This window comes from Epinephelus lanceolatus, chromosome 15 (genome assembly GCF_041903045.1).
Source record: "Epinephelus lanceolatus isolate andai-2023 chromosome 15, ASM4190304v1, whole genome shotgun sequence".
Taxonomy (NCBI): domain Eukaryota; kingdom Metazoa; phylum Chordata; class Actinopteri; order Perciformes; family Serranidae; genus Epinephelus; species Epinephelus lanceolatus.
The window spans coordinates 17,820,766-17,836,461 of NC_135748.1; the positions used below are offsets into that span (position 1 = coordinate 17,820,766).

Sequence of the window (15,696 nt, forward strand, 5' to 3'; positions counted from 1 at the left end):
ATACCATATGGAGTTTTGCCAAAACTGCATCAGTGTTTTGAATGAGTGTTTTGATATGTTGCCTGCTGTTTGCATGCATGTATATACATATATATATGCAGAGGACCCAGATGATAATTATTGGTGTCGAACTATCGTAGTTACAAATAGAAATGAGGGAAAATAAAGTTAGAAATTTGCTCTTTGTTACTTAGAAACAAAGCAAAAGCCACACTACCTTAGATCCCTTTGTTATTTGCAATAATTTTAGGCGTTTTCACTTCTCGTAATCATAGTCAAGAATTTTCCACGTATGTTATTTGTCCAGCAGAAATTTCAGCACAAATTCCACACCAGGCTTTGCTTCACTTGCCTGGGTCCAGACCTTTGAATCCACCCACTCCACTGAGTTGACGTCAACAGAAATGGAGTGGAACAAGTTGACAGTTCTGTCTGATATCAGGCAAGCGTTTCACCAGACACAGAGGTCATCTGATATAGGTGCCTCGTAGTCCCGTATGGGTCAGCATGTGAGTAATTTGGAGTCCCTTTTGGGTTTATCTTCTAATTACTTAACAAGTAGACCCATATCATTTCTGAACAGATTTAATCAACACAGTTTTTTTTAATCCTCTGAGAATGCACTCCATAAAACAAATTCCCTGAATCACATGATGCTGCCAGGTAATTTAAATATAATACGACAGAATTTTAAGTTTGACACAAGAATAGATGAACATACAGAAAGTCAGGGAGGGCTAACATCCTAATTTTATGCATCCTCCAGTCAGGTGTTAATTTTACAGCGCAGTAACTCTTAAGAAACACAGATCACAACCAGATATCTCTCAGAATTCCACCAATCACATTATCGATCAGCGGCAAGGCTGATGGATTACCCAGGCGGACGCACTGACAGGCGGCACGTCCAATGGGGGAAGAGTTTTGCATCACACCGATCAAACCAGACCCTCAAACCAGACTCCCTTCCCCTCAAACTCCTCTCCCCTCCCTTCTTTTGATCAGAGTCATTTTGACAGTGATGCATAAGTCTCTGCAGCGCAGGGCTGGCTGGCTGGCAGGAAATGCCACAGATCCCCCGAGAGTCGAGGGATGGGGGATTAAACAGAGAAAGACACCCCCCTTAAAAAAGGAGTAAAAAGGAAATCAATGTTTCCTCCCTCTGCGGACAGGGAGAGCTGTTTAAGGATGCTGTCACTCTTGTGTTTTCTCTTCAAAAGAAGCTTTTGTGTTTGTGTTTAAACTCTGTTTTGTCTCAGGTTAGTCTGCTCTGCCCCTCACCTGCAAATAGACTGAAGTCCTATGTGGAGGTTAAATCGAAACAAATCATCACTATCATCCCCTGTGCTGTCCTTGCTTCCCTCCCTCCAAGCTCTAACTTCCTTTCTTCATTTCTTGCCACTTCTATCAAGGAGAAGTGAATGGCACGCGTTTCATCTTTCCAAAGCGACGGTGAGCCTGAAACACCACAGAGGCAGTGCTGGCTAACATTGAACTGGATTGGGTAGAATAAATACAAAGGAAAGAGGGAAAAGAAAGCAGCTGGGGAAACACAAAAGGATGGAGCTGCAGATGGGAACTAACCTTGCCTGGGTTTCTCTGATGTTCCTTTACACACACATACACACACACACACCTCCACCGCACCCATTACTGTCAACCCCTCTTTCTCTCTCTCTCTTTCTCTCTCAAGTCATCCTTTTATTTGTCATGTTCAGAGGACAGCACCAAAGCATCTGAGGAATGGGAGGTTACAGTGTATTAAAGGAAATGTTGTTTCACAAAAATGGTCATTCCCCTTTCAGCAGGAAATACAGAGGCTATGCAGCTACTGCACTTCAAAGCTGCCCAGAAAACTTCCCATGAAACAACTTTGATTGTCTGCATCTGAAGGGGACAAGCAGGGGATTTTCCCACTGGTGTTTCGGCACAGTCTTTCTCACGTTGTTTCTTGGCCGTTGTGCTGTGTTAAAGCAATAGAGTACAAATTTAATAGCTCTTAAAAAAGAATTGCAGGCAGGCAAAAAAAAAAGTTGCTCCACAATCATGTTTGTTGACAGGAAATTCACAATTTTTTCATTGCGTGTGAAGAATTCATTCCTCACAAAGGGAAAAATCCGATACTTTTGGCACATCAACAGACAGAATTGCTGGCGTGAGAATCAAATTCATTATTGACATTAGTGATCTTGAGCCCTTGAATCCTGCTTGCATAGCAGCAACACTGAAGAGGATGTCATTATTCATGTTTTTTAAATGGCGAGCAATTAACATTTGATAACATTTGAGAATGAATGGCATCCTGGAATGAAACCCGTCATTCATGTATCAGCTTTTACGCCATTAAAAGTCCTTTACTGACCCATTTTGATGAAAGATATCACATAGAAATAATGTGTTGGAGGCAAATAGACTGAGGAAGCTGGTACGTGCAAATTAGCGAGGAGAAGGGGCAGCAAAGAGGAGGAGGACAGGGAGCATTAGAGGGAACCAGAGAGAAGTTAGACTGCTTGTTTGGACGTGTTAGTTTGAAGTGAAGAGGCTGCAGTCGGGTGGACTGTCTCCCTGATGCACACATACACACACATACATCCAACCCCACACACAACCTCTCCCCCCTCGCTCCTCCAATGGCCCTGTCGGTGTGCCAGGGCGGGTGATTACCGACGCTCTCCCCCAATTATGGGCTGATTATTCCGCCGCGCTCTAATTGACTGGGGAGATATGCAAATGGCTGTCATTTGGGATGATAAAGGATGCGGGTGCTGGATGCCCCCTGCATTATTTAGCCTCGGCTGTACGCAGCGTGAAGGATGTGGCGTGCGCTTTAATTGCTGAGGAGAGAGAGGTTAAGCTGAACGAGCAGCTGAATTAGAAATGAGGAATTTGGGCCCTTTATTTATTTCTTTATTTTGCTCCTCTCCTTCCATCTCTCTCTCTCTCTCTCTCTCTCTCTCTCTCAAACACACACACACACACACATATATATACACACACACACTCTATGTCATGCGTCATTTTTTTCAGTTCTCTCTTGGGTGAGTGGAGAGGTGGGGGGGGGGTGGTTGGATGGCAGGATGTCATGCTGGAATGCCATAAATAAAAACATTAGCGGAACCAATACGTGCAGAACAAATAGGGTGAGTGTGTGTGTGTGTGTGTGTGTGTGGGTGTGGGTGTGTGTGTGTGTGTGTGTGTGTTGTAAGGGGAGGTGGTGAGTGGTCGGCTTGTGCATTAAAAACTGAAGTGTGAAGAACCTTTGCAGACTAATGAAAAAAAAAAGTTTCAGCAGCTCAAACAATAAGCAGGCTCGGCCTGTCTCCTCTGCCTCTGTAAAGCTGCCATTTGAAATGAAAGCAAATTTAAATACACACTTCTAGGCAGAATACCAATGACCTAACTCAACCGTGTGAAAGGTCGGACTCGTGGGCGAGTGGAGTGTGTGGCATCTTTGACTTCAATACCTGGGCACACAAAGAGGGCCAACCTCCATGTTTATTTAGCCATTTAAAGGATGTTGTTGGGTGTTGGAGACACTTTGCTGTCATTGTCGTTGGTGCAGAAAACAGTGGGGGGGCATTAAGTGAATAGGGCCCACTGGCTAAGTACTCCTAGCTGCTACAGCTTGGCATATTATCAGGGGGAATCGGAGTGAAACTCAACACTAATCCCTCCGGTTTGGAGACAAGCAGCGCCAGATTTGGGCGTCTTTAACAGCTTAGGGGTAATAGGGCCTCAAATGTCCCTTTCAATGTGGCCCGCCCCATATCTCCACATTATGAGAGGCTTAAGAGCCGGGGCAGTTATCACTCAGTGAGCCCCCTATCTTACAACAAGCAATAATTGCTAAAGCAGTAGAGTCACTGTTAGCATTATCACCAGATTTAGTGAATCTATCGGAATCCTGAGTCAGGTGTCCACACGACTGTTTGACCCTCACGCCTGACTCCAGGACCGCTCTTGAGTCTTTTTTTTTTTTTTTTTTCCTCCCCCCGCTCAGCGCTGGTGGTGGAAAAACAGAAAGAGCTTTCTTTTCCTCTTATCGAGATGCCGCGGTATTATCAAGAGATTGTCTTGGCTTTGTGAAGTGTGCAGAAGCAGAATTGAAAAGAAAAGCACAATTGCTTTTCAGTGCTGCTGTGGCTCTCCTCTGCACAACTTTGGGAAGCCCTGAACAGTTTGTTCTCTTAGGCTGCTTTTGTTCCAGATAACAAAAAACTGAGACAGAGCAAAAAGACTGGCAACAATGTACCCTTCCAAATAGTGCAGTGTTTTTCAAATCACAAAACAGTTCCTCTGTAATCATGAACCGCTGTTTGTTCAAACCAGCACTTTGCTCACTAATATAGTGTTTCCTATGAACACTGTCTACATGCAATTATTTCTCTGAGCGCTACACAGCAACTGTTCGTTTTTATGCTTACACTGTGTCTACACAGGAGGTGCAGCGTGAGCAGCACATTAGCAGAGCAGCAGCAGCCTCAGTAGATGCGTTGTGGAAGTAGCATCACAAGCATTGGGGGTTTGATTCCTGCTCAGACCACCTACGGTAAAAATGTGGACCCCTGAAGCACTGCGAACACTTCTGTGTGCTTAAAACAAAGGGCTTGATGTATTGGCCAGGCGTGTGAATATAAGGCAAAGTTTAAACTTCTTTCTCAATGCCTTTGAGGAGACATTTGTACATTTCTTTGCATTGACACCTCAAAGACACATAAATAAATGGAGTTCTTGGAGAAGGATGAGAGGCAGAAAGCTTTTTGCCCACCTTTGAGTGTGGCCATTTGCAACAGGTGTAAGCCCTGTAGATGTTGTGGTAAGAGGACATATTGTACAACCTAGTTTGGTTCAACCACATACTGATCATGTCAGGTGTTTTCACTGCATGGAGGCTGCACGACTGCTGGAGACCTGCTGATGTGCCCTCAAACCTGTAGATGAACATACATAATGACCTGCTCACAGGACAATGTTGTTAGTGTAACCTAACATACTGTGACATGTGACAGTGCAAATGAGGTTGTGTTAGCTGTGTTCATGAGAAGAGGCCATATGAACTGGTGGCATTGGGCCCATTTCCCATGTTGTTACCAAAAGTTCATGAGTCTAGTCCTTAGTATTGTGTGGTACTGTGTTGATATGTCCTCACTGCTGCCATTGCTGAGTTGGTCTCAGGACAAGAAGATGATGTGCCACCTGTGGCAGCTCTGACTAGACTCAAGTGAGAAACTATAGGAAACTTTAGGCACATGAGACGGTAACATTCAGCCTGCAAGCTCGTGGCACAACACAGACGTTCATGGGTTGGCGTGCTGGCATAATTGAGTGCCTGCTGGGTGCTAGCCTAAAGCCCACATGGGTTTTTGGCGAGCCTGAGGCATGCCAAACATCTCCCCTCGGTTTGCAAAGAGTGCCCTCGCCTGTGTTTGGAGTCTCTCTGAGTGAAGTCCTCAGTGAGAAGAGGAGGCACAAGGCAAAGACCCTCAGGAGGTGGCACAGACTCTGCTCGAGAACTCTTATCTCTGCACACACGAGCTCATACATATACATATCCAAGTTTGCACACAAACACACACATTATCTCGCAAAGACATGCCCCGTCAAGGCATGTTCACACATTCCTATGTACAATTATTAAAGCAGTGCAGCGCTGTGCGTTAGCAAGCACATTTTGATCAGCATTTTACAGTGCAGCGCTTAAATCGTCATAATTTCTATCAGTTCTCATCATCATCACCAATTATCATCATCATTCCAGGCTTGGTAGACATTCCAGCTGATTGACATCAAAAAAAGAAATTATGGTGTGGGTGTTGTGTTAAATCTCCCTCCGCTAAGTCTCTCTCTCTCCTTCTCAGTTCTCTTCTTCTTTCTGTACTTAATAGCACTTAGTGAAGGGTATTACAGTTGGTGCTCTACATGGGGCATCGCATTAAAACCCTCTTTCACACATACACACACGCGCATTCAGCAGTCCATTTGGATTCATTTGCATGGCATTTCATTTGGATTTTGCCTCAATCGACGGTTAGGGGGGAGGATAAAAAACATCTTTGTGTAATAGCATTTCCTCTTAGTCTCCAGTGCACCATAAAGATAGAAAACACAGCGGCCGGAGCCGATAAATGAGTGCAGTGCTGCCATGAGCAGACCTGTCCCTCAGGCCTACAAACGATAGCTGTTTGAGTTAATTACAGTTTACATCATCATATTTACCCAGAGAAGAGAAACAGAGATTAAAACTCCCCTCTGAGCCCACTGAGGTGTTATTTCTGTATATACTGTACCACAATGAAGTGGAGCATAATCGCCGCTATGTGTAACATTATAATGGATTTTACTCTTGACCTGTGAAAACACATTTCCTATATGGATACATATACACATAGGTACAAACATCAATACTGTGCGCATAGAAAAACAGCATTAAAGCATATAGGTTCACATTTTTCTGTCTTCAAACAACACAGACCTGCCTATACAGTATGTACGATGGAAGAGTTTTTGGTCGTCGTAATTGTTCCCCCTCTACATACTGGCCGTGAAGAGATCTTTTTCTAATATAATTCCACTGTAAGAGACGAGGGATAAAATCCACAGTCCTCATTCTGTTTAAATATGAATGCTAAAGTTCAGCCGAAGCTAATATGAGGCTTCAGCAGTTGGACTTTTATTGTAATATTTCCTCTTTATGTCTCCCCCAACAGTGTATCCTGGCTGAGTTGCAGCCGAGGGATGGTAACACAAAGGGGAAATTTTGTACTAAGAGACTGTAACTAAAGAGTAACTTCAACTTTTTAAAATAACCTGATTTGGCTAACAGACACATGCTGGAATTACTTTTAGAAGGGAGCCAGAATGGAAAGGAGAAACAATTACATGAAATAAATGTACATATATGAAAAGTATTCATACAGTGTGTGCATTGCGTAGGCCCCCCTGACGTTCCCTGCTGCTCTGCCAACTAGTCTGTGCTCATATGGGGTCTGGTGTCCAGCAGCAGGTGTAGCAGGTGGGAGGGGAGCATGGTTGCACCAGGGGAGTAGCAGCTAAAATCCCACCTCCTACAGAGACAGAGCAGATTTGTGGCCTTTGATAAGCAAGGAGAGATCAGTGGGAGACAGTCAATTTTCCCTATTTGCCCTATTTTGCAATGAGACTGCAGGATGTTCAAGTTTCAGATAATTCCTCTTGGGTTAGTTGGTTGGAGTAACGCATGCAGAGTCTATACTGAGCAGCATGGAATCCCCCATTAATATGTCCGATATTGCATATAGATAAATAGATAAAGGGTCAGTTCATCCAAAGTCCAAAAAAGACATATTCCCACTTATCTCTAGTAGTATCAAGCTGTGCAGATATTTTGGTTTTATCTGCCCAGATTTTGAGATATCTGTCTCTGGGACTTTTTGCAGCCAGAAACTTCATCTGTGGTGTCCACAGCATTGAAAAATAACATTTTAAAAATTCAACAGCAAAATGGTTTGTCCAGAAACAGAAATAGTCACTATGAAAACTGCTGACAGCTGTTCTGTGATTATCGGGGTGTAGTACTGTTGAGAAAGATGTTGCTTTTGAATATTTTAAATGTCATTTTTTGATGCTGTTAGCACAACAAACAAATTCTGCTTACCTCCATGTAAGGCAGAAATATCAGAGACAGATATCTCATGACTTGGACAAATAAAACTATTTGCATAAATAGATCATTTGGGTGAACTGCCCCTTAAAGCCAGTAAAAAGATAAACTCATAAGGTGATGTAACTAGTTGCTATTAGTACATTCTTCTTCATATTTTTAGTAAAAATGTTCTGTTTTCCATGCCAAGTATGAACACAGTGATATCGCTATAAAAGGGAGCTACTACTAGATTTATTTTCCTCTGGCAGATGTCGTTAGCGGCTGATTTTTTCAAAATAGTGATTAAAAAAATAAAGCCTACCTATCAAATGTTGTGGTAAATAACTACCGTCAAGTTGTAAAATCTGTCATGCAAATTTGTCTTTTGGCTCTGTGCAGAAGCCATAAGGGAGGTTGTCTTTGAGTGATGCCGCTCACAGTGCTCAGTTGTTGTGTTTGAGTTTGTGTTTCAGGGTCTAGTTAGCTGGCTAGCCATCTGGTGCAGAGCCCTCAGCCATACTATCCCTCTGACTGGGGCAGACAGAGAGAGACAGAAAAATAGATACTCGATGTGAGAGAGGGAGAGTGTGTGTGTGTGTGTGTGTGTGTGTGTGTGTGTGTGTGTGTGTGTGTGTCAGAAAGAGAGAGAAGGGACTAGTTTCTCCAGTCGCTCTCCTTTCCTGTAGCCCACAGGAAGCTGCAGCCATTGGCTCCTCCCTGTCTAGACAGAGAACCACTTTCGCTCTCTCTCACACACTCTCTCACACACACGCTTGGTGCCTTCTACCATAGCAACTTTGATTAATTCCCAGTGTGCGGTGAGAGGAGACAACATCAGCACCATGGTCAGGGGAAAAAGGCCCACAGCCTGCCGGATGTGACAGCTCCCTGCTTCACACTGATGCCTTATACCTCGCTGGTGTGTGTGTGCGTGTGTGTGTGTGGATCTGCGAGAGTGAGAGCAGGTCAGTAGTATGAGTGAGGGACGGGATGGGGAGTGTGTTTGCGTGTGTGTGCGTGTATGTGTGTAGCTTCATCTGTCCCCTCGGCCGCATCAGTGCTCAAGCATGTCTCGTTCTGACAGCCCAGCAGCCTGTGTGCCTGTCACACACACACACACACACACACACACACACACATAAACAGAGGCACACTAAACGAGAGAGTGCAGGCAGGCGCCAACACCAGCGAGGTGAAGGGTCACGAGCGACTGCCTCCCCAATGTTGTGTGAAATGTGTAGATGGCAGTCGCGGCCCATTATGTGCGTATACGCGACTGTATGTGTGTCTGTCTTGAGGCGGGCGGGGGGCATCTCAAAGTAACTGGTTATTATCACCTCAATATTTTTCTTATTATGACAATTACATGCTCCAGGAGCGAATTAAGCGATACAGGACGCCAAGCGGGAGTGGTTGACAGCTATTTGGAGACTCAATGCACAGAGCAATTTGCAGCCCCGAGCCAAACAAATTGGATTTGGGCCACTTTGGATTGGGGCCCCAGATTGTTGGGCGTTTGGATCCTCCGACCGCATGCCTGCCTGGCTGGTTAGCTGGCTGGCTGGCTTCGATACTTTACACATGACTGTGTAGCAGACAGTTAGCCAGGTAACACAATGCTCTGTGGCCCTTGACGAGGATTAAGTGTACATGTGGAGAAAGGGTGTATGCGCTGATAAATGCATCAGACTCTAGGTGCATTGTGAAACGACTTTTTTTATGGTAGTGTTTCAGCAGCCATAAGTTATAACTATGGGTTTATTGGGTATTTACAATTGACATTTTTATAGTGTACGGGTGTTAAGCTTTCCCACCCTTTCATGTTATTATAGTGCTGCTACTTTTTTTTGGTCTTGGGCCACACAGCTGTGCTCAAGTGTGTGTATAATCCAAATGAGCCTAACAGCCTCTAAACGAATTACTGGTACGCATTCTCCCACCCCTAAACTGCCACTGGAAAAGCTGGCAACAGCACCCAATTAGGTGAAATGCAATTATTCCCATCCATTCACACAATTAGCCTGTAGGTTAACAACCTTGCCGTACGTTGGGCTAGCTCGTGGTGTTTTGGAAAAGCCATTGCCATGGTTACACCGGCTCTCACGGTAACGTCGCTGTGTCAAATGGCATGCACCCGGGGCTGCAGGGCGATTGAAAATAACATTCAGCCCTATTGGTTGAGGCAGCGCATTACATCACTTTGCTCAGAATACTGGGTGACTTGATTGGCTGAGACAGGGAGTGGTACCACGGGTGAGAAGGAGAGACAGGGAAAGCGAGTGCCCCATGTACTCAGTCGAGCGAGGGTAGATAATGCCAGGCGACAGACTGGCAGGCTGGCAGAGCGGGTGGGCACTCACAGCGGCATGATGGAAAACAAAGGCTTTGTGTGTCAGCGCCGCGATCGCATTAACCAAAACAAGCAGCCACGGACCGACTGCCACACTGACTTGGTTGTCTGTTCCACAGGCTAAGCCACGCATGGATAGAGAGACATGGGAGAGGCCTGTCTCACATTTTATATGAAATAACACGGTGCTGGGGTAATGAGGAAAAAGTACAGTGTTTGCCACTGTTGACATTGAATTGACTGTGTGACAGAGCTGCATAAATTCAAAACAAATGCCGCATTTGTAGTCAAAGCCAATGTAGTCAAGACATGCAGGGTTTGGCAGACATTTCCAGCGTTCTAGTATGTTTGGACTGCCAGTATTTGTTGCTTTTAAGTTTGACTACAAGTGGTGAAGCTGCTTTCACTGTAGCTTTTACAATCTGAAACTTCCAGTAAAATATTACAACACTACACCGACATCCTCACTTCTGCTCAGACACCTGAAGAAGTGATGGATGCATAGTCTGATTGAAGTGCAGAATTATTGTGAATCTAAGTAGGACAAAAAATGACTTTCTTTTTTGTCTAGTCTGAGCATGAACAAAATGTGAAAGCATTCCCTGTAAATTTAGGAGCCATATAGCTGGGCTGTTTTTGATTTTGAGACCCCATATTAGCTCTAGGTCACCCACAGAGAGACAAATAGACACGTATCATTCCGTAGTGGCAGTAATGGTTGCACAGGACTCAGGTGGGACGGGGTCAACAGGCCTGATGGAGCAGGTAGGATCAGCTGGCAAACACCCGCAACTCTTCCCCTTCCTCCCCAGGCGGGCACCAGCCAGGAAACCAGGGTCACTTACAGGTGACTTCCCCCATATTCAGCTACAGCTGGGGCACAGCCGCTGTGTGTGTGTGTGTTTGTGTGTGTCCAAATGCGTGTGATGTGTAGTTAGGGGGCAGCCATCACATTGCATCACATCACATCTGTTCTTCTCTTTACCTCCACCACTCTCTCTTCCATCTTTCATTGTCTCACTAGTTCCCGTGCTCTTCACTTTTATACAGTATTCAGTATTCTGTCAGCAGTATTGGTGAGGATTCCCTGGAATCAATTCAGGAGGGGGAGTACCTACAGTACTAAGCACACACACACACACACACACACACACACACACACACACACACACACGCACACAAACACACAGTTCTCTGCTCACCACAGGGAATGGAAACTGTAATATGAACTCACCCTTGGTCTGAATGAAAGCCCATTACAATTCATTTTCAGCCAGTGTACAGTAGTATCTTCTTATGTGGGTAATGTTTTTTGTTCCTCTGCCATATTAACCACTGTCTTCATGCCTGCAGAGATTCAGTGATTACAGTAGGTCACGGAAAAGTCAAACACTGTTTGTACACATGCAGAACTTTCAACCTATTAACCCTGCAGTGCCTTACGAAAGTGTTGGAAATATGATGCGTCTTTGCATCATATGATTCACATCTTTTTTTTTGTTTTGTTATCTTCTTTCAGCCAAACAATCACATTTCAACTTTGCTGAAATAGTTGCAAGAACACTGTTTTATCATGATATTATGTTTACCAGGAGAATGTTGTCTTTGCTTGAGCTCACGTTTAAATCTGCCACCTGCTGCATGTCACTTCTGATCAAATGCTTGGGCGAGCCTCAGAAATACTTAGCATGAGTCCTTTCTCCTGTTCCAGGATCTGTCCGGCTCGATTGATGACCTCCCCACTGGGACCGAGGCCGGTCTGGGCTCAGCCGTCAGCGTCGGCGGCTCCTCCAGCAGTAGCAGCAGTAGCCAAGGGGAGCAGGGAGGGGCCGGCAACCAGGGACAGTCCCCCTTCTCCCCTCACGCCTCCCCCCACCTCCCCAACCAGAGGAGCGGGCCCTCTCCCTCCCCTGTGGGCTCGCCTGCAGGCTCCACTCAGTCCCAGCAGTCGCGATCAGGCTCCGGACCCATCTCTCCTGCCAGCGGACCCTCAGCCAACACCACAGCACCAGGTACTGTAGGGTCGCCATTAAAGCCTCTAAAATAATGTGCACATGCATCCTCATAATCAGATTTTATCTTGATGGAAGGTGCGACTTGTAGCATAATAACTTTATTAGTTAAATCACCACAAACAAACAAGACAATAACTGACAAGAATTGCCAGCCAAGACACTACACTACATTTCACATCATGTACCACCGTGTTAGATTCCCTGGGAAATTTGCAAAATTGCTTTACAGCTTAAAGGGAAATTGCTTTGTGCCACCAAACAAGAGGCTGCTGTTCGAAAGCAAATGAGAAAACAATCACAAACATTCCCCAGTCAGTGGTGTCAAATGAGGTGTATTGCCTTTGACGGATGATTAAAAATAGGCTGCTGTGACATCAGTGACTGGGGCGTGGCTATAAGATTCAGTTTCCAGTCCTGTTTGAGTTAGTTTTGATTTGTTCTTTAATAATCCTTTAAAATAACCCTTTAAAACACCAAAGTCACACAACAACACAAACAAATTAACTAATCATGGCAGCGGTAGAATCAACTCCCATGTTCTGCAAGCTAAAATTATTATATATCGTCAGTGTAGTCTGGTGGCTTTGAAAAGAGCATAGATAATGGCGTCACTTCCCTGTTGATGACAGCAACGTAAAGCACTGAAAATATTCTAAACATAATGTACACTTAAACTGATTTTTTTAGGTGGTTAAAACCATGAATAAGTGCCTCGTACAACCCCACTTCAAAAAATTCGAACTATCCCTTTAAAGCAGCACCATTAGTAAACTTGTTGCTGCTGTAAGCATACCACCGTTATTACACCTACATTTCTGCTTGACCTTTCCATTTATTGTGCTATTTAAAAACTAAGCCTGATTTCATTTGTTTTTAAATATGTGCATTTAAAGAGGATCTTAAAAAGGTCATGTAGAAAACTGACCCTGGTGCAGAATAGTATACAGGTTTCCACAAATAACAACATGCCAGCATTTAAATGTAGTGTGTTTTGCATTGCAAAAGTAGATTGCAACGATGAGGCTTTCACACCTTTCTATAACCAAACAGGCAAATAAACCAGAGCAGGAAAAAACAGGGTTACAGGAGGGAAACTGTGTTTCTTTGCTGTAATCAGTGTCTTGATTTAATGTGATTATACATGATAATATTTGTCGTTGAAAATCTACACACTGAGACTTTGCTTGAGTGTTAGGTGAGCAGGGTTTGGCCTCTTTTTAGAGCAGTCCAGATGACCCGTGGCATAAAGGTGACAACATCCTGGTTTAATAGCATCTTTTTTTTCCCCTCATCTCCAACTCAGCGTATAATCCATCCAGATCAATTTTCATTCTGCCAGTTTGGACAAAGGATGAAGCTGAGTGCACACAGCAGCAGAAGACCAAATAATATCAATCCGGCATGTCTAGACTTTGATATCTCTGGTCCATTTGAAATCCTAATTCAGACCACTGAAGAATATTACAGCTTAGTGCAGAGCACTTCACGGAATATGTCTCATTCATTTTCTCCACACAGTTTTTGTCCTTGCATAGTCAGGATTTGTTAAGTCTTTGATCACAGTGTTGTAGAAACACGTCCCTACATTGCAGTGGAATTTTGATAAAGTCCATCTCCCCTGCGCATCCGCAAGTATTTCCAACATTTATGTCCAGGCAATATTTCCTCTCCACTCTGAGTGTTAATGAATTGAGACTGACTGGTAGTAGAGGACCTCCCATCTGATTTGTAGCCTTATCTAAGATATGGCAGGCCAAACAAGACACCAACAGGATTATCAGACAATGCACGGTGTGTCTGTCTGTCTCCTGAGGCCATAGCAGAGCGCATAACCATTTAGATAAACACTGAGCATTATAAACGAGTGTGGATTTGATTTGCCTCAGACAGGCATGCGAATGTGTGTGCGCACGTGTACACGCTGTTCTTGCCCGGCCTTCCCGTCATCCCGCCACCTCTCTGCCCGACTGCGTGGCTGACCGGCGCATCAGCATGTCTCAGACCTGTCAGTCACTCTGACGAGGCGGGGCAAAATGTCTTGAGTGAGATACTGACGCCAGCTCCTCCTCCTCCCCTCCTCGCAGCCGCTTACCAGAGTGATTGACGCTAATGAAAAACTGGGACAGTGGTTTTCCAGGCGCCCGTGCCAAGAATCATGACGAGAATCCGGAATGAGGCGGCAAAGACGGGAAGCGAAACCGATCGCTGGGACGTGATTAATAAGAAAATATTTAAAAATATTCCCCATGCCAAATAAATGGTGATAAAGCGTGGAGCAGTGAGTAACATCTGGCATGTTTTAGCGGCTGTACTACAATCAGTTTGAATTAGATCAAGGAGCAGCCAGCCTAAGAGAGACACAGGAGAACTAATGTGGTTAGCACACATCTGATTACTAACGCTCCACTTTCTAACACTTCATCACAAGTTAGGACACTTTGGTTAATGTTGTCATTTTAGTTTGGTGCGAGTCAGTGAGGAGAGGAGGGGGCAAGAGAGTGAGCAAGCAATGTGTGTTTGTTGTTCTGAGGTTTGTATCTTCAGTGCTCCCACTTCTGTTACTTATGCCACCACAAAAAAAAAAAACATATTCTTCATTATTCAAACCAGCTGTGTGTACAACAGTGTCCTCTAAACAAACAAAAAAAAGACAAACCTTAATAAGCTAATTAATTAGTGTGAAAAAATTTGGCTGTTTTTATCTGCAGTAGTTTGAGCTCCAGTCAAGAAAAAGTCAAAACACAACATATCTTGCACTGCATTCTGGTCCATTAGGGCGACTGTCAGAGGAGAAATTGGAATTGCAGGTTCTTTTATAATGCATTCAGCCCCTTCACTGACGTCAAAATCTGATGTTCATGATAATGTTTGAGGTTGTTTTTTGGGTGGGGTTTTTTTTCTACTATTAAACTACTTTATAGCTTTGCGGCAATGTCACCATTTCGTGGTCATATTGTGAGTTTTTGTGGTAATTATACACATGAATCCAAAGAAAATACAAAGAAAATTTGTAGTTACCACATTCTTAAAGTGTGTGAAACCCCGTTCTCACTGGATCAAAACCCAACTAACGCCCACTAACATCTGGCTTTTGAATTTAATGGGAAAGGTTACCATCGGCATTCACTCACGAGTCAAATAACTCTGGAGTGGTCACAGGTTTTTATCAGCTCCATTTCATATTGGCTTCAATTGGCAGTAATGAAAAAACAACACCAGGGTGGATGCACTGATTGTAGCTCCTTTGCTTGCACAATGCAATGACGTGCCACCACAAATTACCCTCCGTCTCCGTCCAAGCAGTGCTCTAACATCATTCAAAATTTAGTCTGCACTGAGTTTGAGAGAGAGGAGCTTAATAATTAATGATATAAAGAAAGGAGTAACCACTGTAACATTTTCACTGGCCTCCATGCTGCTTTACTGTTTACTAATTTGTTTTCTGGCCTGTCCTGGATGTCAAACATGAACAGAGATAAAAACAGAAAGTCAAACTGAGTCTACGTATAGGCAATGGGAGAGCAGTCTATCACCTATTTTAAAGGGTTTTCCCGCATTTAAAAAACCTGCATACATGAACTTATTTTTGTGGATAAGGATATTAGTGTGGATTTTTCCTTTAAATACAAACAAAATTCACTATTTGTGGTGCAAAAGTGTGTGTTCCAGTGTGCGTATATATCCACCTGCATCTACAGTGTTTAATTATG

General features: G+C 44.1%; 1 protein-coding gene across 8 annotated transcripts in view; it reads left to right on the top strand.

Annotated features, from left to right (window-relative positions):
* The window catches only part of LOC117266673 (AT-rich interactive domain-containing protein 1B-like), a 232,511-nt gene that overhangs the window by 158,446 nt on the left and 58,369 nt on the right, over nt 1–15,696 (top strand). For all 8 annotated transcript variants that reach the window (XM_078175004.1, XM_033641962.2, XM_033641965.2 and 5 more), the window contains one exon: nt 11,683–11,983. In XM_078175004.1, the coding sequence (XP_078031130.1) occupies nt 11,683–11,983 (301 nt within the window). The remainder of the gene's footprint in view (nt 1–11,682; nt 11,984–15,696) is intronic.